A 23,532-nucleotide genomic window follows, 5' to 3' on the forward strand; every position below is an offset into this window, starting at 1 on the left:
TCTCTTGTTTCTAATGCTTTGCAAGTTATGTTACTGAAAATTGTTTCTAGCATGTAGGCTAGAATCTCATATGCTTCTATATTTTGATCAGTACTGAGTTATGTATGCCCTCGCGATGAAGGACTAACACTATACCAAGTGCTTACTTTAATGTGGTGTGAGGTGGAGAGGTTTTTAATTCAGTAGCCTGGTTTAGGTACTGCTAGCATTGGTCAGTAATTTTAAGAAGTATGAAAGGTACTTTGAGCTTAGTTTATAGTTTTGCTAACATGTTGACCTTGTTACTCTAATTTGTATATTAAACATACATTCTGAATATAGCACACCGTGAAACTCAGTTTAGATATCATGGTTCTTATGGCAAATTGAGCATATATTCCCTTCATGTAAGAGAAGCCTGTTTGAGGATGTTGTGAAAAGTCACTGTACTATATGTTATTAACTTTCTACATTTGACTGTTTCTCTCTCTGCACTGTTTTATATGGCTGCTCTTCTATTTTAATAGTTTAATACATTATCTTGAACTATTTGCATACTCAGATTACCCATACATTATTGGCATTTGCCTTTCATAATTTTCTTTCACTTCATTTAAATTACTTATAGTTCTAAGGAGTAAAATTGTTTTCTATAATTTGTAATGAGTTCCTGCAGATTTTCCTAGGTGCACAAACAGGTCAGGTATCCATGTATGTGATCACCAATCATTGTTCATGAAAGCTGTCTTTTTTTTTTCCTTTGGTAACCTTGATGATGATCATGATGTTTGCTTGTTGGGCTCTCAGACAGATTACTTTTTATATAACTAATACCAGAGTAAATATGACTTATACAAATTTGATTAATTTTTTGTTTCTACTTTTGTTAAGGATATGAAGCTTTGTCTGTAAGTGTGGTATAGATATCAGCTCAAATTTCATCCCTCCGTTCTGCGGGGGCTTATTTAGGAATTTTTAGGTTCATGACTTATTCTTGTTCATGGAAAACCCATCTTTAATATTTCATAATATTGTCACTACCATTTAACATTTTTATATATTTATTAAATGTTATATTCAATTGGTAAAAGCATTAATTTTTTGATGTTAGAGATTTATAGATTTTTTTGAACAATTTTATTATAAAAAAACAAATGAACAAACTTTAAACATTTTTGCATAAAAGTATACAAATACATTTTTTTCAGTGCTTGGCTTCTTTTTCCCAAAGGTTTGATAGTGTACATTAAGGTCTTACTAGTTACAATGAACAAAAATTACATGTGAAACAGGATGTAACCGGGAAATAGTCAAAGTTTTTTTGGTGTGTAAGGATTGAGCATAATGGTTTTTTCTTTTCTTTTCTTTTTGAACTTCACACAGTCTGTGAGTTGTTTCTGGGGTGTTCAGAGCTTTCTGGGGTTAGTATTCCATTATCAGTGACTTCATATTGTGTCTGTTCTTTTGTGACTGGGTTATCTCACTCAGGACGATATTCTCTAGATGCAACCATTTGTTTAAGAATTTCGATAAGTCATTATTTCTGACAGCTGAGTAGTAATATATTGTGTAAATATACCACAATTTTTGTATCTATTTTACTACTGAAGGACATCTGGGTTCTTTCCAGCTTCTGGCTATTATAAATAGAGCTGCTACCAACATCATGGTACATGCGTATTTGTTGTATATTGGAATGTCTCTGAGTTATATGGGCAGAAGTGGAATAGCTGGATCTTCAGGTAGTACTATGTCCAATTTTCTGAGGAATCTCCACACTGACTGCCAGAGTGGTTGTATCAGTTTACAACCCCACCAACAGTGGAGAAGTGTTCCTCTTTTTCCACTTCCTCGCCAGCATCTGCTGTCATGTGAGTTTTGGATCTTGGCCAATCTGACTGGTATGCGGTGAAATCTCAGGGTTGTTTTGATTTGCATTTCCCTGATGGCTAAGGATGTCAGGCACTTCCTTAGATGTTTCTCAGCCATTTGATATTCCTCAATTGAGAACTTATTGTTTAAGTCTGTACCCCAATTTTTAATAGGGTTGTTTGATTCTCTGGTGTCTAGCTTTTTGAGTTCTTTGTATACCTTGGCCTCTATCTGATGTGGGGTTGGTAAAGATCTTTTCTCACTCTGATGGATGCCATTTTGTTTTCTTGACAGTATCCTTAGCCTTATAGAATCTTTGCAATCTCATCAAGTCATATTTGTTAATCTTTGACCTTAGAGCAAGAGCCATTGGTGTTCTGTTCAGGAAATTTCCTCCTGTGCCTATGTGTTCTAAGGTTTTCCCTACTTTCTCATCTAATAGTTTCAGTGTACCTGTTTTAATGTGGAGATATTTGATCCACTTACACTTGAGTTTTATACAAGGAGATAAGAAAGGGTCTATTTTCATTCTTTTGCATGCTGAGTGCCAGTTGGACCAGCACCATTTGTTGAATAGGCTGTCCTTTTTCCATTGAATGTTTACAGCTCATTTGTCAAAAATCAGATGACCATATATGTGAGGGCTCATTTCTGAATCTTCTATTCTATTCCATTGATCCACATGCCTATTTCTGTACCAGCACCATGCAGTTTTCAGCACAATTGCCTTGTAATATAGCTTGAGGACATGGATAGTGATTCCCGCAGATGTTTTCTTGTTGTTGAAGATAGATTTCACTATTCTAGGTCTTTTGTTATTCCAGATGAAATTGCACATTGCTCTTTCCAACTCAATGAAGAATTGGGTTGGAATTTTGAAGGGGATTGCATTGAATCTGTAGATTGGTTTTGGTAAGATGGCCATTTTTCTATTGTTGATCCTTCCAATTCATGAGCATGGGAGATCTTTCCATTTTCTTAGATCATCCTCAATTTCCTTCTTTAGAAGTTCGAAGTTCTTGTCATACAGGTCCTTCACTTCCTTAGTTAGAGTCCCACCAAGGTATTTAATAGTATTTGTGACTATTGTGAAGGATATCTTTTCCCTAATTTCTTTCTCCACATGTTTGTCCTTTGAATATAGGAAGGGTACTGATTTGTTTGAGTTAATTTTATATCCAGCCACTTTGCTGAACTTATTTTATCCGCTGTAGGAGTTCTCTGGTGGAATTTGTGGGGTCACTTATGTACATTATCATGTCATCTGCAAACAGTGATGTTTTTACTTCTTTTTTTTTCCAATTTGTATCCATTTGATTTCCTTTTGCTGTCTAATTGCTCTGGCCAGGACTTCTAGTACTATGTTGAATAGGTAGGAGGATAGTGGGCAGCCTTGTCGAGTTCCTGATTTTAGTGGGATGTCTTCAAGTTTCCCACCGTTAAGTTTGATTTTGGCTGTTGGTTTGTTGTATATTGCTTTTGTTATGTTTATGTATGGGCCTTGGATTCCTGTCTTTCCAAGACTTTTAACATGAAGATGTGTTGTATTTTGTCAAATGCTTTGTCAGCATCTAGTGAGATGACCATGTGGTTTTTTTTCTTTGAGTTTGTTTATATTGTGGATTACATTGATGGATTTCCATATATTAAACCATCCCTGCATCCCAGAGATGAAGCCTACTTGATCATGGTGAATGATCATTTTGATGTGTTCTTGGATTCGGTTTGCAAGGATTTTGTTGAGTATTTTTGCATCAATGTTCATAAGTTAGATTGGTTTGAAGTTCTCTTTCCTTGTACGGTCTTTGTGTGGTTTATGAATGACGGTTATTGTAGCCTCAAATCATGAGTTAGGTAGTATTCCACATGATTATAACTTGTGGAGTCGTTTGGAGGTTATTGGTATTATGTTGTCAATAAATGTCTAATGAAATTCTGCACTGACCCCATCTGGACCTGGGCTTTTTTTTGATTTTGAGGCTTTTGAAGACTGCTTCTATTTCTTTAGGTGTTATGGGATTATTTAGATTGTTTACTTGGTCCTAGTTCAACTTTAGTATCTAGTATCTGTCTAGGAATAGTTCCATTTTCTCCAAATTTTCCTGCTTTGCTGAGTATAGACTTTTGTAAGAGGATCTGATGATTTCTTGAACTTCCTCAGTTTCAATTGTTATTTCTCCACTTTCCTTTCTGATTTTGTTAATTTGGATACTCTATCTTTACCCTCTAGTTAGTCTGGCTAAGGGTTTATAAATCTTGTTAATTTTCTGAAGTAATCAGCTCTTGGTTTTGTTGATTCCTTAGATGGTTTTCTCTTGTTTCTATTTGGTTTATTTCTGCCCTAAGTTTGATTATTTCTTGCCATCTCCTCCTCTTGGGTGTATCTGCTTCCTTTTTTTCTAGAGCTTTCAATAGTGCTGTTAGTTTACTAGTGTATGCTTTCTCCAGTTTCGTTTTGGAAGCACTCAGAGCTATGAGTTTTTCTCTCAGTACTGCTTTCCTTGCATCCCATAGGTTTGGATATGTGATGTTTTCATTTTCATTGAATTCTAAAAAATTCTTAATTTCTTTCTTTATTTCTTCTTTAACCCTGCTATCGTTTAATAGAACATTGTTTAGTTTCCATGTGTATATGGGCCTTTTTTTGTCTTTGTTGTTTTTAAAGACCAGCCTTAGACCATGGTGATCTGAAAGGATGTATGGGAGGATTTCAGTCTTCTTATATCGACTGATGCTTGTTCTGCGTCCAATTATGTGGTCAATGTTCGAGAAGGAGCCATGGGGTGCTTGGAAGAAGGTGTATTCTTTTGTTTTAGGATGATATGTTCTGTAGATATCTATTAATTCCAGTTGGTACATAGTCTCTGCTAGTTTTACAGTGTCCTTGTTCAGATTCTGTCTCCATGATCTGTCCATTGGTGAGAGTGGGTTATTAAAGTCTCCCCCTATTATTGTGTGGGGTGAAATGTATTTTTTGAGATTTAGTGGGGTTTCTTTTATGAATATGGTTGCTTTTGTATTTGAAGCATATATGTTAAGGATTGAGAGTTCCACCTGACAGATTTTCCCTGTAGTGAGTAGAAAGTGTCCTTCCTTAACTTTTTAAATAACTTTTGGTTGGAAATTTACTTTATTCGATATTAGAATAGCCACTTCAGCTTGCTTTTGGGGCCATTTGCTTGAAAGTTTTTTTCCCAACCTTTTACTCTGACATAGTGTCTGTTCTTGTCTCTGAGATGAGTTTCCTGTATCAATCAAAATGCTGCATTTTGTTTATGTATCCAGTCTGATAGCCTAAATCTTTTCATTGGTGAGTTGAGTCCATTTATGTTAATAGATATCAAGGAATAGTGGTTGTTGTTTTCTGCTATTATTGCTTTTGTAGGTTGAATTGTGCCTGTGTGTTTTTCTTCTTTTGGTTTTCTTGCTTAGGAGTTTTCTTGTTTTTACTAGGATGTAGTTACCCTCATTGTATTGGGTTTTCCACCTTTAACTCATTGTAGGGCAGTGTTTCTGGTCAGATATTGTGTAAATTTAGTTTTGTCTTGGAATATCTTAGTCTCTCCATCTATGGTGATTGATAGTTTTGCTGGGTATAGCAGCTTGGGCTGGCACTTGTGCTCTCTTAGGGTCTGCATGATATCTGTCCAGGCTCTTCTAGCTTTCATAGTCTCTGTTGAGAAATCTGGTGTGATTCTGATTGATCTGCCTTTATCAGTTACATGACCTTTTTCCCTTACTGCTTTTCGTATTTTTTCTTTGCTTTGGGGTATGATCTTTTGCTTTCTTCTTGCCATCTTGTTGTCAGTGAGTGGTTCTTGACTTTCCCTTGTATCTGGTCTCTGTCCCTGGATCTCCGCTGTTCCTGGTCGTGGATGGTCCGAGTGCTGTTCTTAACCCAAAAGCCACCGGCTGGGATCAGAGGGCACAATGCTGGGTACCTGGTCCCTGGATCAGGCAGGACAGGGATGTACTTTCCATGCCCGCTCGGCAGAGATCTCTCTGCCCCCTGGCTAATCAGAACCCCTTCTCATCAGGCCTTTGTCTCTGGGTCTCCACTGTTCCTGGTGGCACATGTTCCAAGCCCTGTTCTTCACCCAAAAGCTGCTGGCTGGAACAGAGAGCCCAATTCTCGGTTCCTGGTCCCTGGATCAGGCAGGGCAGGGGCGCACTTTCTGTGTGCGCTCCGCAGAGATTTCTCTGCCCCCTGGCTATTGGGAACCCCTTCTCATCAGGCCTCTGTCTCTCTATTGATTCTTTAAGTACATTATATAACTTATGTGCTATGATGCTTGTTTATATTATTTCAATGTAATGTGTTAAGTTTAAATAGTTCATGACCTTAAAAATTCAGTGATATAACTGTATCTTATATCTATGATAATTATTATTTTTAAAAAATAACTTGGTGTTTGTTTTAACAGTTTATATTATTACCAAATGATTCAGATACATTTTGTTACTTAGAATTTTGTAAGATACATATTCCTGTGTTAACTTTACTTTATTAGTTTTTGTGTGATATATCTACATATTTGTCTGCGCACTACTTATGTGCCTTGTTCCTTAAGTGGCTGAAAGAGGAATATGGTTCCCTGTAACTGTAATTATAGACTTTTGTGTGCTGCCAATTGGTTGCTGGCATTAAAATTGTCCTCTGGAGCAGCTGTTCCTCTTAAGCTCTGAGCATCACTCCAACCCCAACACCAATCTCCTAAATCACCTGATAATGTGTGAAGATCTTCTTTTTCTCTCTCATGGTTTTGTTTCTATCTCGTTTCTTGCATTAGTAAAAACAGAGAAGGAATGTTTTGGGAGGACAGTAATGTCACAGCCTATCTTTGTCTTTTCTGACTCCATTTGTCATTCATACTGACCAACTAGCCTGGTTTTGTGTGTGTGTATACTCAGAGAGGTACTGGGTTTATAGTAAGGAGGAAAACCAGCATAGTGTTTGATGTTATAGATTTCATAATTTGGGGGAAATATCCATTAAATAAATATGTTTTTATAGAAATCTGAAGTTTCTGTCATGATGAGTAACAAGGGAAATGTGAGACATGACAAAGCCGAAGAGATTAACAGGGTCAATCAGGAAACATTCAGATTGCTCCCTGAGAAACAGGATTCTGAAGAGCATTCTGAGATGAGGAAAAAACCACCTGGAAGGGGCTTGAGTAAGAATGGTGTATGTCACACATGTTAAATGCCATAGATTTCCACGTCGGGAGCTTTAGTCTTTATATTAAAAAGATACATGATAGAGGGACTTGATCCAAGTTTTATGGTAATAAAAAATTACTGCAATTGCAATTCAAAAATTATAGGAGACAAATTAATTGATTTCAGGCAATTTTACAGTTAATTAGGCCTCAAAGAGCCAAACTAAAAAATAAAACCTATAACTTAGATGGAGGTGTCAGTGTATTGAAGATTAAGGTTGATGAATTAGAGGCAAGCATGTTGGTGTGTCAAAGTGGTTTGGTGACTAAAGTTAACTGCTTAGCACTGCAGAGGAGCAGATGTCTGAGAGCCAACATAAGAGATTTCAAGTCACTTTCTGATATCTGCGCTGGTTAAAGGACACCAAGCTTTGAAAAGAAATTCTGGGTTTGGTTCAGAGTATTTGAAGATGTTATTAAGCCAGATAGACATGGAATTGTGAAACTCTTTGTTACTTTATAAGGATGTTCAACATAGAAGACTGCTCAGTTTTCATAACTACAGTAAGTAGGCAGTCATTTTTGTAGGTTGTTTTTATTTTGAGGAAATTGAATTGCAGCCATTTTCATATTTTTCCAGGCTAGATTTTCTTTTCATGAATAACTCTCAGTACAATCAAGTATATTTATCATTAGTGGTATGTTACCTCTGTTATTTTGGCCATTGGAGATTTTAAGCATTTTATTAACATCAGCAAAAGTAACATTTAAGAAAGACTTTTACTTAGTATAATAGTATACAATATATCTTAAATAATAGTATATATTGACCTCAATTACCTTGATTTTTATGTTAATTTAAATGTTTTATAGAATTTCAAATGTCACTACTAATGTACTATAAGCTTTTAATTGTTGAGTTTATTCTGATTATTATGTTGTTCATATATATTCTTATAAATAGTACCATAGTAAATATTATGTATATATGTATTTATATATCCAAATAAAATAACTTTTAAAACTAACATAGTCTTTACATTTGTAGAAGAGACATAAATAAATTTTTAGTGTAAAATAGAACAAAATTTTGTAATGCCCTGTTCTGACATATCTTTCTAACTAATGGATTGTTTTATTTTTAATTAACTAGTAACAAAGAAAAAAGTAAGATAAAATATGATGTATTTTTATTAGAGTAGAAATAAATTTTATTAAAATAGCTGAATGTATTACATTGCTCTGTTCTCATGTTGATTTCTATATATCATTGTCATTGATATACTAATTCCTATTTTAATACTTTCAAATATAATCAATTTTTTAAACAAGTGGATGTTTCATATTTAAAAAAAAAAACTAAAGATTTTTCTTTCCATAGGTCTCACATATTTTGGGTTAACCGAAGTCTGCCTCTATGGGGTTTACAGGTTATGTACACATTTCTTTATTCTTCTATTTTAACATGCATATATGTTCCACATAGAAACTCTATCGCCAAGTGTTCTGTTGATGTTCAAGTTGTGCTTCCCTTATGACGTACCTTAATGCACAATTTAGGCAGACACTTTTGATTTAGTGCTTCTTATTTTCCATTCTGCCTTTTGAGACTTCCCCTGTAATCTGGATTAGACTTCTCGGAGTGTTGAAAGTTAGAAAAATAAAGATACAATAATGATGATCAGGCAAATCAGCATCCTAACACTGCTTGTTTCTCAAACTCCTTCACTGTGTATCTCCTTTAAGAGCAGCCAAGCACCACAATTGTACTTGTTATTATTCTTATACATGATGTTATACAACTGTGGGTACTTATCCCCTAGAGGAATGCAGTAGAATCTAAAGCAATGAACGTATAAGATTAGAAATTACACAAATGACTGTGTAGAGGACAAAGAAAGGAAATGTGTCATAGGTCATCAGAGTTTCAATAAAGAAAACTATATACAAGAGGAAAACAAGCCTGAACTATAGCCCAGTGATCACTTGACTTGTGTAGCTTTAATTCTTGTTTTTACCAGACTTAGTAAACAGCATTGTTTGTATAAGATCCTGTCATGTTCCCTTATATTTATAGCCTGCAGATCACTATTTACTTTCTGGTTTTTCTTATAAGCGAAAATTAAATGGAAGATAGGATTACTAGCATGAAGAAGACATGGAGTTTTCAGTAAAACCTGTGATATATTGCCTGTGTGTTATTTGTAGTCCAGTGATATCTGGATCAGATGTTTGATTGCTCTAAATGCTATTTGGGTTCTTTCCACATTATTTATGATAGTGAATGATTTTGAAAGTACAGTGTTATAATATCTACAAATAAAAATTTATATGCACATTTTATTTTTAGTTTACATGAATTCTATGTGGTTCTCAACTCGTGGGTCCTGATCTCTTTGACAAACCTGTATCTTCAAAAATATTTCTAGGATGATTCATAAGAGTAACAAAAGCACAATTCTTAAACAGCAGCAGAATAATTTTATGTTTGGGGATCACCGCAATATAATGAACTGTACTAAAGAATTGCTGAATTATTGGGTTGGGAACCACTAGTTTACATCGACTTCTATTGCAATATCAATTAGTGTAGAAATAATAGCAAATACCTTTCAAAATATTAGAGGTTGAATAAAACATAGTCTTATGGTGTCTCATGAAACTCCTACATCATTGTTTATTAAAATTAGAATAAAGTATCATTCTATAAAGTCATACATTCATTTTTATTTAAATTTTAAACTGCTTTAATGTAATTTAAATACTATTCTGAGTGGTATGTAAAATAGCATATTAGAAACTTCAGGAAATCATGTAATGATAAGCTGTTAGAAAATATCACAGATAATCATAATAGAGGATTTGTAGAGAAAATCAAAATATTCCTAGCTTCCTATTATAAGAATGACTAGTTGTATGTATCCATGAATAATTTTACTAGGATTGCTAGCCATGCATCCTTTGTATTGTGTTAATATTTACTTTTCCTTTACATTCAAAAGTTTTATTTTAGTAAGAACCAATGTTGAAACTTGTAAAAAATATCCTTTTTATTACAAAGTAGTTTAAACTTTAATTATACAATAAATATTGTTGACAGTTACATCATTTTCTGTTTGTGTTTGCATTTTTTATTATACACTCCATTTTAAACTAATAAAGAAGTGGGATACAGAGTTCAGTGGAGAGCACCTGCCTAGGAAGTGTGAGTTCTTGAATTCAATTTCTCAGCATCACAAAAGGAAAACATTGTAATTTATTCACTTAATAAAAGGTACATCACTGAAAAATAATTTTTAAATTTCTCTGCTTCTTTTTTTACTCCAGTGTTTTCTGGCAGTAATTGTAAAGATTTTATATGCCCACAGAGCACATAGAGAAAGGAGCTTGATCAATTAACACAAAATTAGCATTGCCAACCATAAAAGCACAATTGGTCACGGGTTGTTATGTAATCCTGAAGCATCCTGCATTGCTGAAATGGCTCATGTTTAGAAAATTCATGGATGTCACAGACTATATGAAGTTAAAGAAAAACAAAGGCCAAAAAAAAAAAAAGAAATATTATTATGTTTAATCTTTACACAGCAAGAAAACTTTTACTATTTCCAGGTTACATCTTGTTCACTTTATGCTCATTGTAAGTAGTAAGATTATAATGCACACTAACAAACCTTTAAAAAAAATGAAGTACTGACAAAAATGTATTCATATATTTTTATGCAAAAATGCTTAAAATCTTTGTTTTCTTAAAATAAAGTTGTTCAATGAAACAAAAAAAGAAAATTCATGGATGTTAGCATTATATATTGTCCTAGGTGAAATAAAATGATTCAGTCCACGCAACTTGAACCTTGTTTCTGGTTTCCTGAATAGAAACACTGATTTAAGCAATGATGTTGTTAAGAAAAGCAAATGCCTGTAATCATAATCTTTACGTTATCAAGCCCTCTTAAGTCGGTATGAGCATTGCACTCCCATTTTTATACTTTGGACAATGAGTAAAATTATCCCTTAAGAATCAGAACGCCTGCATGGCATGCTCAAAGTTCTTAGTTCATTGAGCCGCCCCTCTTAAAATTGAGGCTGGTGATACAATACTCTAATCCAAGTATTTCAAAGGGATATGCTGAGGATCAGAATCTCAAAGGTCGTCTTTGCTATACAGTTCTTGAAGGCCAGGCCAGGTAGTACAAAACTCTCTCAAACAAAGACCAATATAGAAAAGATAGTATAATTTACTAACACATGAGCCCATCCTTAAAAAGTAGAAAATGTATTAAGTATCATTCTATGTTATTATACATAGATAGACAGACAGATAGATAGATAGATAGATAGATAGATAGATAGATAGATAGATAGATAGATTGACAGATAGGAAGGTTAGGTAGGTAGATAGAGATATAGATGACATAATGTATTATAATTGTGGAATTCAATATTTCCTTAATTTTTTTAATGCATCCTACAGGGTCTATGAAGGTCACATTTTGGTGATAAAGTTACCTTAGAAAATAGATAGCATTATTCTTGAATAAAACATTATAGGTTATGATTTAGTTTTAAATCACATTGACATTTTGACAATTGGTGGACAGTATATATTTTAACCAAAAAAGATTTTTACACTCTTGAATATGAAATAATGAACATAGAACTTAAAAGTGTTTATACTACCTATCTCAATCTCACTTTATGGAGCAAAAATAAAAGAAGATAAAATTTAAAAAAAGAATATGTAAAATTATGAAAACAAAATTTTAATAGAGAAGGCAGTGTGTTTCTCTTTACCTGCAAACTGAAGTGTATGTATTATGCACCACATTTATTATGTATATTTGTATCCTAAGTACACATCTAAATTTGTATACACATGTACACATTCTCACATACATGTGTACATTTACTAGCACATAATGAAAACATATTTTATTTACCTTGCCTTTTCTCATGTGTCCCAATTTTCTTTTTAGGTCTCGGTGGCTTTGATAAGTCTATTTGAAACAATACTCCTTGGTTATCTCAGTTATAAGGTAAGATAGTCTAATTAGTTTTTCACTGTAAAACTCACAGCTCACATTTACCAAGTTTTCTTCTTTTCATTATTCATACTTGGGGATAAGGCAAGCTCTTCTTCAACCACTTTAATTACTCAGAACCTCTCTAGTATGCGATAAAAAACTAGAGTAATATGGTTGGCTTTACTTTGGTGTCTTAGGAGTGCTCGCCTGATTCCTGTGTGCTCACTTACACATTAGAGGCCTGCATCTTTTGAAGCAGTGGAATGGTCTTTATATTTATGGTTCTCAATTTCTTTACTTAATTTATTTTTTTAAAGTAGAAAACAATTATAGCTTTTAGGAGTAATTTTAATAAATTATTTTAGTTAATGGTAAAGTTCAGTTTAGTTAACATGGTTTAGCAAGTACTTGTAAAGTGTCCCTGTTTAATGCATTCTAGCCTTCATGGCTCTTTATTCAGTTTGCAGTCTGGAATGTGGCATGGCTGGAGAAATTATTCAGATAAGTGCAATGTAAATGAGAAAGTAAGAAGCAGTAGAAATAACTTTGTGGGTTGTGTCTTAGGATAAGTAGTCTTCAACAATAGTATGAGCCCTTGTATCAGTGATTTTCATGAAACAATGTGAACCCACATGGACATTAGGATTGATAAATTAGCAAAGAACTACATATAGTAATACGTATATGAAGTGAAAGAATGACACATGATTATATTTGGTTAGAATATGGATAACATGTATGGCAACATAGAAAGGAAAATTATCAAAACCTCTGGGTAACACAGCTCTAAAACACATGTCATTGTAAAGACCAAGTGTTTGCTTGGTTGACCATCAGAATAGGATAAATTAAAAAATCAATAGTAAAATTTGGCTTGGTGGTTCTCCACTAGAATTGTAGGCTGTAGAGATAGAAAGAGAAAGACCAAAAAAATCAAGGCATTGTACAAATTCACTGGAAGTGTGAAATTAGTCTTTGCTTCATGAGGCTCTGTCCAAAACCACAAGGAAAGAGAGAAATCAACAATCAAAACAAAACCCAAACAACAGAAATAACCACAACACCACCAACTCAGCCAAGCAAGCAACCAAATTCACAAAAAATCCAATCCAATCAAAAGATTCAAAAGACCATTAGAGAGAATTGATCTTGGTCCACTAAATTGTAGTACCTGATGAAAAGTTATGAAGGCAAAAGATAAATAAATGAGCATCCGATGGGTTTTGATCAATGATAAAAAAAAAAAAATAAAATGTCATTTTAAACATTTTTTGAATTGAGATGCCTGGAAACAATAATTATTCTAACAATTATTAATTCTGAGATGTAGTATGTTGTTCCAAAATAAATTATTTGATAAAGTGCTAAAGTAATTTTAGATGGTAATCTAAAAATTTTGGATTGGTTGCCATGCCTTGGTCTTTGATATTTACATATTGCTAACCATACATTTAATGCTATAAGCTTTACTATACTACTTGACATCTATTCAAAGGACATAAACTATTGATTATGTAAGGTAATCATTATTGTTTTTAATCTCAAGAATAAAATGTTTTTCCATATCCTGAAATAATAAATTATTTTTTTCAAAACTATCCTAAACACTCACTATATAACACATTTAACTGGATAAGCAGTTATAACTGATCTCTTTTGCTATGGTACATGTAATCTAATTCAACACTGGAGACTTTGCATTACCCAAACAGGGATTTCTAGTAAATATGGAGTCTAGTATTCAATGTATTAAATGTAGATGTGGAAGGTTTAAAAAAGAATAAAATACTTTTCCCCTTTAACTCCTTTATTCATTTTAAAGTGTTTTTTAAAGTTATTTTATTTATTTACTTCCCAGTTGTTTCCCAAATAAGTTCCCCCTCCCACAGTTCTTCATCCTACTCCTTGTCCCCCTTGACACTGTGACGGTGCTCCCCACCAAACCTCCCTCTTCCTGGGACTTTTTCCTGGGGCTGCTTGCCTCTCTAGGACTAAGTACATCTACTCCCACAGTGGCTAGGCAAGGTAGAACTCTGCTATATATGATCCAGGGCCTGGACCAGCCAATGTATGGTGCCTAGTTGGTGAGTCAGTCTGTGTGCTCCCTGGAGTTTGGGTTAGTTGAGTCTACTGGTCTTCTTATGGGATTGCTCTCCCTTTCTGTTCTTCAATCGTTCCCTGAATTCAGCCACAGGGCTTCCCAACTTTAGTCCTATGTTTGGTTGTAAATATCTGCTGTGTCTCAGTCACCTGCAGAGCCTCTCAGAGGCCTGCTGTGACAGGATCCCATCTCTAAACTCCATGGGGCCTCCAGTCTCTAGAGTGTTAGGTGCATCTTTTCTGACTGAAGCCAAACCTGGCAGTCCTCTGCTGTATATCTGTTGGGGACCTCATGTCAACTGGTGCATGCTGGCTGGTTGGTGATCCAGTGTCTGGGAGATCTCAGGGTTCCAGGTTAATTGAGACTATTGGTCCTCCTACAGGGTCTCCCTCCTCCTCACCTTCTTCCAGCTTTTTCCTAATTAAAATACAGGGGTCATGTTCTTCTGTTGATTGGTTGGGTACAAGTATCATCATCTGACTCTTCCATCTGCTTGTTGGGTTTTTGGAGGGCAGTAATGATAGGTCCCTTTTTGTGAGCAGTCCATACATAGCCTTAACAATAGTTTCAGGCCTTAGGGTATCCCCTTGATAAAATGTTTAACTCACACACCCAAGGCTCATGAAATATTGCAGAAGGTGGTGGTGGTGGTGGAAAGGTTGTAAGAGACAGAAGATCTGGGACTTTGCTGTGAGATTGTGTGTCCTAGTAATATCAGAACCTGTGACAGTAAACTGTCACCAACAAGAAAGCGTATACATAAACTCCACAAGAGGAAACAGAACACATGTGGAAAAGTCCACGAGGCTTCAGCTGTATGCAATTAGCTACAGAGAACTTAGGAAAACAAAGCCGAAGCAGGAGAGATAGATCTTCCCACTGAAGAGAATGACAATTTGTTGTCTACAACTAAGCAATCATATATACAAAAGTAACATTCTATGTACTCACCAGGAAATATTAAGAAATTTATATGTACATATACATACTTATATGCTTGCAATAATAGTTCAGAAAAAACCAGATCATGCATTTGGAAAGTGTGGAGAGCTGTATGCAAGGGATTGTAGAAAGGAAAGGGAAGAGAGAAATGCAAATAATATACAATTTCAAAAACAAAAAACCCACAAAAATGTAATTTTTATATATAATTCCTAGGTGTATGCTGGTCTTTGCAAGATCTAGATTGCCATATATTTGCAACATTTATCTTGGTGATAATTCTAGTACATTCTTTGTCATGTATTTTGTAACAGTTTGACTAAGGTGGTCTGATATTCCCACGGTAATTAGAATGGTTGAAATAAAATTTCTTTAGATATTATTGAATTCTGCCAGTGAGAGTAACCCAACATTGCATAGGTAGAGTCAACAGTGAATTACGTCTCAGAAGAAACACTTTTGCCTCTAACGTCAAGGTCAGATGATGTGGCTCAGTGTGTAATATGATTTTGAGAGGTGCTTTGCTTGTGTGGGGCTTTTGTTTATAGTTTGCTGCACATTCTATCCATACCTGTTCACTTTGTTCATCATAATTTATTTTTGTCCTGTGAATTGACCTGTGATGCAGGTCCACTAGGAAATCCTAATGGCTAGAGAAACTGACTGATACTTGTCATCTTTTTTATAATAACTGTTTTAGCAAAGATACTTTCTCTATGCGTCACTTAGTTCAGAAGATAACTTGAGACCTGAGAATTAAGCAAACTGAGTATAACTGAAAATATGTGTTTATTTTTAGCCATAAGCCCATTATTGCTCCTCTATACAGTTTGAATATAGAAATTAGTCCTCAGTGTAAAGTTCATTCTGTTGCTGTGTCACACACACACACACACAGACACACACACAGACACACACAGACACACACACAGACAGACAGACACACACACACACACACACACAATTCTGCTCCCCAATACAGACACAATGAATCAGCCATGATGTGGTTGGCATAATGCCTTTATTTAAGGGCTACATCCTTAAATAAAGACCTGTGTTTATGTTGACTTGCTCTCATTGTGCTTGGTTTAAACTTGCATTAAAGAAAAGAGAGGTTGTTTAAAATATTTGTGATTTATTTATTTGTTTTCACACTTACTTTAGCCCCAGTAAATACACAAAAAAGTGCAATTCATGTTACAACCTCTTTATGGAAAAAAATGCATCTTATCCAGAGCAATATTCTGCAAGTATAAAAAGACCGTCAGCTCCTGGGAGCTATACAATTTAATATGGGTGAATCGGTGGGTGATTTTATAATGGAGAAAGAAACAAACTACAGACTAAACTGGTATTTACAATTAAAATTGTAAATCTTCATGTTACAGTGTAACTGTGGGCTAGGATTTCCTTCTCATTGTTATAGAAACAAAGATTTAGAGAGAACTCTGCACTCTAGAATGAAAGATATCTCAGAAATAAATTCAGTCAAATCAGAAGGCTGATTTGAGTCATTTTTAAAAGTTCAAGAAAAAAAATAATTAAAAAACAAATTGTGTAATTAACTGAGATGAATGTTAGGTGATAAATTACCATGAACTAAGTTTTTCCAGTGTTTCACAGGGACTCGAAAAGTAATTGTAATTGTGTACTGATAGAAAAAGTTAATCTACGAAGAAAGTATATTCTGCCATCATGAAAATAAGTTAGAACTGAAGTGGTTGAGAAGTCTGAGTCAGTATTAGTACAGAAAATCTGCTCATCTTATATTACTCTAAGTCCGTGAATTCTCCCTCTGGTTCTTGCTAATTGGACAGAATGAGAGATTTATATAGAATTGGATAAGGAAGAAGAGTGTGTATTGTCCTCAGATCAGGTACCCCCTTATCACTATTCACAGCCTTACTTCTATTTCCATTCTGTTTGATACCAACTCAGTGGGTACCCCAGGACAGAAGAAAGCCAAGAGAGAACTGTGGTCAGAATCTCCACTGTCATCTTTTGTGACATCCTTTGGAATGATAAGGGCAATCTCTTCCTCACTGTCTGTGAGAGCTTCCATGGCCCTGCTTGGGCTGAAGTCCCTCATGCAGTGATTCAGGATTTCTTCTCAGGGTCTGGAAAAGGTGTGGGCTCCTGTGTTCCCCATCTTCTCCAGTCCCCTGTGATCCCAGTCACACATCGTGAGGGCAAACCACATAATCCGTTCAACTCCTGTACTATTATGAAAGGAATTGTGGCTTTTTCCTAGCCGAGCTCTCATTTTCTTTGTTTTCCTCATTTTTCTGCGTGCTTTAGGCATGGCCTAAATATAGCTTCAAGTCTGCATGAAGCTAAATGATTCCTTTGGGTCCTTTTCACTTAGCCCGAGATTCTGAGAATGGTATTATTTAACTCATAGCGTTTTATCCAGAAGTGATCTTTATTTGCTCCCATTCCTCAGCTTCTCCTTACTATACTACATTCTATATAACATGACAGGTGTTGTTAACATCTTAGCAGCTAGGAAATAGATAATGTAACACAATGCTTTGGGGATACAGGCATACTTATATCGTTGGAATGAAATTAAACCCTCAAGGAATATTGACAAGTTTTCATTTACATCTAGTGTTATATGATAATTGGAAAATGTAGGCAATCCAGAGTTATGGTCTTCAAGTGCATCGATCTCTTCATACATTAAATTGTTTGAAGACATTCTGAGGATTTGCTACATGATATAGTATTGGTCTATAAAACTGTATTTTACAAGGGAAAAGGTGACTCTGCTGTACTGGCCTGATGTCTGAATGACCTGTTATGTAGCTTGATTTTCATAGCTTGTTCAAGGTCCCTGTGTTGGTTCACATTATAGTAAGGGGATGAGCATTGGAAAGGGCACTGTTGAGAATGGAAGCCATAACATTCATGTACTGGGGTTTCTCTTATTGTGAAAACTCTGCCCCCGATGGAATTTGCTGAGGTCCCACAAAGGTGATATTATCCCCCTTCAAATTCAATCTCTCTTATCCAAGACTTGACTCATTTTCCCCTTAAGACTCTGTACAGAGGATCCAGATTCCAGTACAAGAAAGGCATATTCAGACAATATCCAGACCTTAAATATCAAGGTCACCTCAATGGTGACCTTAAATACCAAAGATCACTCTTTGTGATCTGCATAATGACAGAGGTTTCCACAGCATCAAGATCTCTGTGGATGTTTTAGTATTGCCATAGTCTTTCCAAATTGTTAAGGGGCCCCATATGTTCATTCTTCACTGGGGTCTGACAATTATGTATTAAGTCCCTATTAATTTCACAGTGGGAATTGAGAAATTAGAACATGAGATGCCACATATGTGATTAAAGGATGCTTTAATTTTCATTAAACTTACAAAAAAAAAAAAAAAAAAAAAAAAAAAAAAAAAAAAAAAAAAACCCTAGTTAGCAAACTGCTATCTAGATTTATGAAAGACCTGAGATACCTTACAATGAGCTAGTATACTTGTTATAGTGGAAACAAATTGTGGCACTTTATCCTAAGGTCTTGTGAAAGTACTTTACTTATTAGTAATTTGTTTTAGAGACTATTATAAAATGGATGTTATATACTTTATGCCTGGTCTACTTTGGATATTTATTTCATTTCTAACATTACCAAACCAAAAAGCACAATTCTGCTTAAATTAGTTTATAATGCATTGCTACATTCATACACAGATTCAATAATAAGTTAATAAAGGTGTTGGTATTATTAGAGAAATTCTGAGTCCTGGTGCTTCTCTAACATTTGCTTGAATTGAAAATTTATTTATAGGGAAATATCTGGGAGCAGATTTTACGAATTCCATTCATCTTGGAAATAATCAATGCTGTCCCCTTCATCATCTCAGTAAGTATTAACATCTAGGATTGTCACTAGACTTAAATAAATTCTCTATTTCTAAACACTTCTACATAATATAAATCTAAAAGTCATCGATTCAGACACTGAATAGAATCTGCTACTTAAAAAGAATAAAGTCGGTATGAAGACTGAATTGTACAGTTAATGGAAATCTAGCTTGTTTCAGTGCAATAGCATAATGAAACCTAGATACAGTGCAGAGCTCTCATTTGAGCAAATGTGAGTATTGTTTGTTGAACGATCCTCAAAATTACATTACTTATATTGTAGAAGTTTAAAGATAGAGACTCATAGTAGAAACTATTTACCACGGTTTTCATACTGAGAGCAGGTTCAAGTATAGTTTAATCTATGAAATTTACCTAGTTTTGTTCTTCACTAGAGCCAATCCCCCAATTCCTCCTCACAGTACTTCATTTTCCTTGCTGCCGTCCTATGCTATAGGCACTCTGTTCTACTGTCAGCCCAGAACACTGATGACCTCACTCGTAAAATTAAGTTCTGGTGTCAATATGATACAGCAATGATTTTTGAAATTAGGGGTGTGTGGACTTTACTGTAAAAAAGAAAAAGACTTTATTATCTGTAGATGTGCCTTACTTCTTACATTTTAATTTGAGTAACTTACCTACGAAGACATCTGGAACTAGATCAAAAGAAAAGACATCTAAATACAAGTGACTGCAGTTTCTCAACATCATTTAAATTGGCAGCCTCTTAAGACATTGATACCTTATTAAAGACAGCCTTGTCACTGTTTACCACCTCAGGTGGAAGAATTCCAATCTAAGAAACACATGATAAGACTTAATAGCAGATCAGCATGGTTACATTTGATATCTCTGAAGCCATTTATTTTATGTGCCTATAATAATTTCCGCAAAAAAAAAAAAAAAAAAAAAGACTTGAGGAGCGAGCAAAAGACTATTCATTAGTGTTGATTTGGTGCTGATTCAGTTTTTTTTTTTTTTTTTTTTTTTGCTTATTTTTCAGATATTCTGGCCTACTCTAAGAAATCTATTTGTTCCAGTTTTTCTAAATTGCTGGCTTGCTAAGCATGCCTTGGAGAATATGATTGTAAGTGATGGCAGTGAAGTGGAAGGTGAAAGCCTGTTAATGCCACTGTGTTTTACAGACTCTCTGTGCTACAGTAGAAAGAGAAGGCTACTTGGTCCCCAATCATGTCCTTTAATATTCTTTCTACTCTTGGAAGTTTCTATAATATGCAGAATTCGTTCTTTGATAGCCACTGAAATTTCAAAGGTTCTTGTTTTTAAATTTTCATCATGATTCATTGTTTTAAATAGTTTTATTTAAACATTTAGTAGCAAACTACTGTTATGTACTTATTGTACTATATAGTATACATAGTTAAAGATATACATAGTTAATAAGTATTAAGTGATGAATCTACTATATCCTAATAAGACTAAAAATCTGTAATATGATCGGATTCCCTAGGTATTCAATGGTTTCATATTTTTTCTGATGACATCAATTCGACACCTACCTGCTTCTTACACAGGTGTAAATGTTTGAACTCTTTTTATTTTGGAGGGTGCTAGGGAGGGAGCAGTATCCTTCATTTTTAAGACTAACTTTATGAATATGCAGTGCATAGTTCATAAGCCTTAGTTTTCATGGCTCAGGGATGTTGTTGTTTATTATTAATTGTAAATAATTTCAAGTTTTGTGACCACATCAGGGTTTGTTAAACCTTTCCGTGTAAGCAGCTCCTCATTGGCTATCATTCTCAGAGGTTGTTTGGTGTTGAGCTGAGCAGTAGTTGTTATGATGAGGGGTGGAGTTGGAGAAATACACATGAAGTTCACAACTCTGCTGTAGTCACAGTCTACTTCAAACACTGATACTCTTTGGAATGAATCATTTATACCTACGACATGAAAGCATGGTCCACAGTTTTCAGTACTTACAGACAGGACATAAGGCATTCATTGATTCATCGTTTATTGTTCACATTCTAATGAGAGTCAGAAATTAGGTACTTTGCTCTGTCCAGTATCAGATGAGAAGCAATTTAAGAAAAGGTTTATTTGGTTTACTGTTCCAAGGGATAGAGTGCATCAAAACAGGGAAGTCATTGAAGAAGTGGCATAGAGTACTGATCACATCCCATTCTGAGGTCAGCAAATCAGTGTGTAGGAAGTGAGACCATATGTTATAATCCCATGGTTCACCACAAAGCCTCCTGTGCCAAAGTTCGCATAATGCTCCAAAACACTACCACATGCTGAGCACCAAGTTTTCAAATACATGAGCTTTTGGGACATTTTCTACTCAAACCACAACGTTCTGTCTTTGGCACACCATATAAGCTTATGGCCTCTCATAAGACATCCCCCCACCCTCCGCACACACATATATATTGTGAAACTTTGTGTTTGTTACAGTTCCAATACTACTCAAACTCCAAACTCTTTTCTGAACTCCAAGGCAATTGATCCACTATGAGTCCCTGAAAAATGAAATGTTAGGCAATTGACGATACTATGTCAGACTAAGTATTTCCATATTTAAAGCACTATGTCCATAGCAAGGACATATTACCCGAAGTAAGACAAAACTTATGTTATACTTAGCTCAATTCAAATAATAATGCTGATATCAATAGCTATAATGTGTAGCACACAAAACCTTTTTCCTCTTTCTTGAGGTTGGTCATTACATGCCCACTTTTTTTCTTAGCCGACATCCTGGCATCTGGCCATCTTTTTTTTTTTTAAGAATTTTTTTTAATTAAAAAAAAATAAAGGAGTTCAAGTCCATCATTGATTGTTCAATTGTATAGCAAGTTTTTTTTAATTATTTATTTTAAGTAAATTTGTTATATAATAATATATGATGAATACAGGATTTTTTTTCTTTTGCTTTTTATTTTATTTTTCCTAAGGATCGAAGCTTCCACCTTTTGACTGTCCTTCTTTTTGAGCTTCATAAGATCTATGAGTTGTTTCTTGGGTATTCAGAGCTTTTTAAAATTAGTATCCAATTATTAGTGACTGCCTACAATGTGGGTTCTTTTGTGATTGGATTACCTGACTCAGGATGATATTCTTTATTTCTATCCATTTGCTTAGGAATTTCATAAAGTCGTTGTTTCTAATAGCTGGGTAGTACTCCATTGTATAAATGTACCACATTTTCTGTATCCATTCCTCTGTTGAAAAATACCTGGGTTCTTTCCAGATTCTGGATATTATACATAAGGCTGCTATGAACATGCTGGAGCAGGTGTCCTTAGTATATTTTGGAGCATCTTTGGGGTATATTCCCAGAAGTGGAATAACTGGGTCTTCAGGTAGTATTATGTCCAACTTTCTGAGGAACCACCAGACTGATTTCCAGAGTGGTTGTACCAGTTTACAACTCCACCAACAATGGAGGAGTGTTCCTCTTTCTCCACATCCTTGCCAACATCTGCTGTCATCTGAGTGTTTGATCTTAGCCAATCTGAGTGGTGTGAGGTAGAATCTCAGGGTTGTTTTGATTTGCATTTCCCTGATGACTGGGGATGTTGAGCATGTCTTTAGGTGCTTCATGTTTTACATCTCACTCTCTCCTCTGCAATCTAGACCTTGCCGAACCTTCACAGTGGCCTCTTGTGGACTCCTTGCAATCATCACATCACTTCTGCCATGCATCTTCAGTCCTCAGTATATATTTAAAACCAGAGTTTGAGATTATGCAATGCTTGCAAAACCATTCCTACTTGATGAGGTTGCCAACTGGTGCCCACTCCAAGCTGGGGAAGCAGCTGCTTTGTGTGATGACCTCGGATAAAGCCTTTGGTTGCTCTCTCTGGTGCTAATTTGTTTAGCAATTACAGCTCCATTTTGGAGCCTAACCTTCAAGTTTAAGTTCAGTTCTTTCTCAAACAAATGATACATTAAAAAAATTATGTCTTTGTGCACCAGTTGTGGGTCTTTCTCAGTGAAACCTGTACAGGAACAGTCTACATTAAGACAATGTCACTTCCTATATATTATCATGTCTTGCATTTTCTGTAATAAGTTCATTGGTCTAGTAATTTAAAAATAAGCCTCATTAAAATTATCAGGACATAAGCAACAGTTTTCTAGGTTTGCTTTCAGAATACCACACCAATAGCCTCCCTGTGAAGTCTTGTAAGTTAAACCTCTGTCCTTCAACACTGCCTCCAGAAAAGCCGGTTATGTTCTTCTTAAAACCATTTAAAAATTCTCTGTCCCAGAATTCAAGGTTGACTCTTATTAGGTTGTAATCTGGTACATACACATGATCTGATGTATCACAGTAACAAACCATTTCTTTCCTTTTTATTTTGTTGTTATTGTGATCAAATACCTAATACAAAATTGATTAATGCAGAAAGAGTTTATTTGACTTAGTTCTAGAAGCTGTTCCACAGAGGTGTGAAAGGCATGGCAGGCATTGTAGGATTTGTTACATTGTACTGTAGTCATTAATCAAGGAGTGGAAAGGAAATGGGATTAAGCTATAAGTCTCAAGATCCCAAGTGACTGACTTCTTCAGGAGGATCTATATTTTATGGATTGCATT

The 23,532-nt window shown here is 35.0% G+C and overlaps 1 protein-coding gene across 3 annotated transcripts in view; it reads left to right on the forward strand.

Moving 5' to 3' along the window:
• The window catches only part of KCNT2 (potassium sodium-activated channel subfamily T member 2), a gene marked incomplete at both ends in the record, with an annotated part of 388,861 nt that overhangs the window by 118,122 nt on the left and 247,207 nt on the right, over positions 1–23,532 (forward strand). For all 3 annotated transcript variants that reach the window (XM_080917662.1, XM_080917663.1, XM_080917664.1), the window contains 4 exons: positions 8,395–8,443; positions 11,990–12,049; positions 18,883–18,957; positions 19,966–20,049. In XM_080917662.1, coding sequence (XP_080773788.1) covers positions 8,395–8,443; positions 11,990–12,049; positions 18,883–18,957; positions 19,966–20,049 — 268 coding nt within the window. The remainder of the gene's footprint in view (positions 1–8,394; positions 8,444–11,989; positions 12,050–18,882; positions 18,958–19,965; positions 20,050–23,532) is intronic.

The sequence above is a fragment of the Micromys minutus genome (genome assembly GCF_963924665.1).
Source record: "Micromys minutus genome assembly, chromosome: 6".
Lineage (NCBI taxonomy): Eukaryota > Metazoa > Chordata > Mammalia > Rodentia > Muridae > Micromys > Micromys minutus.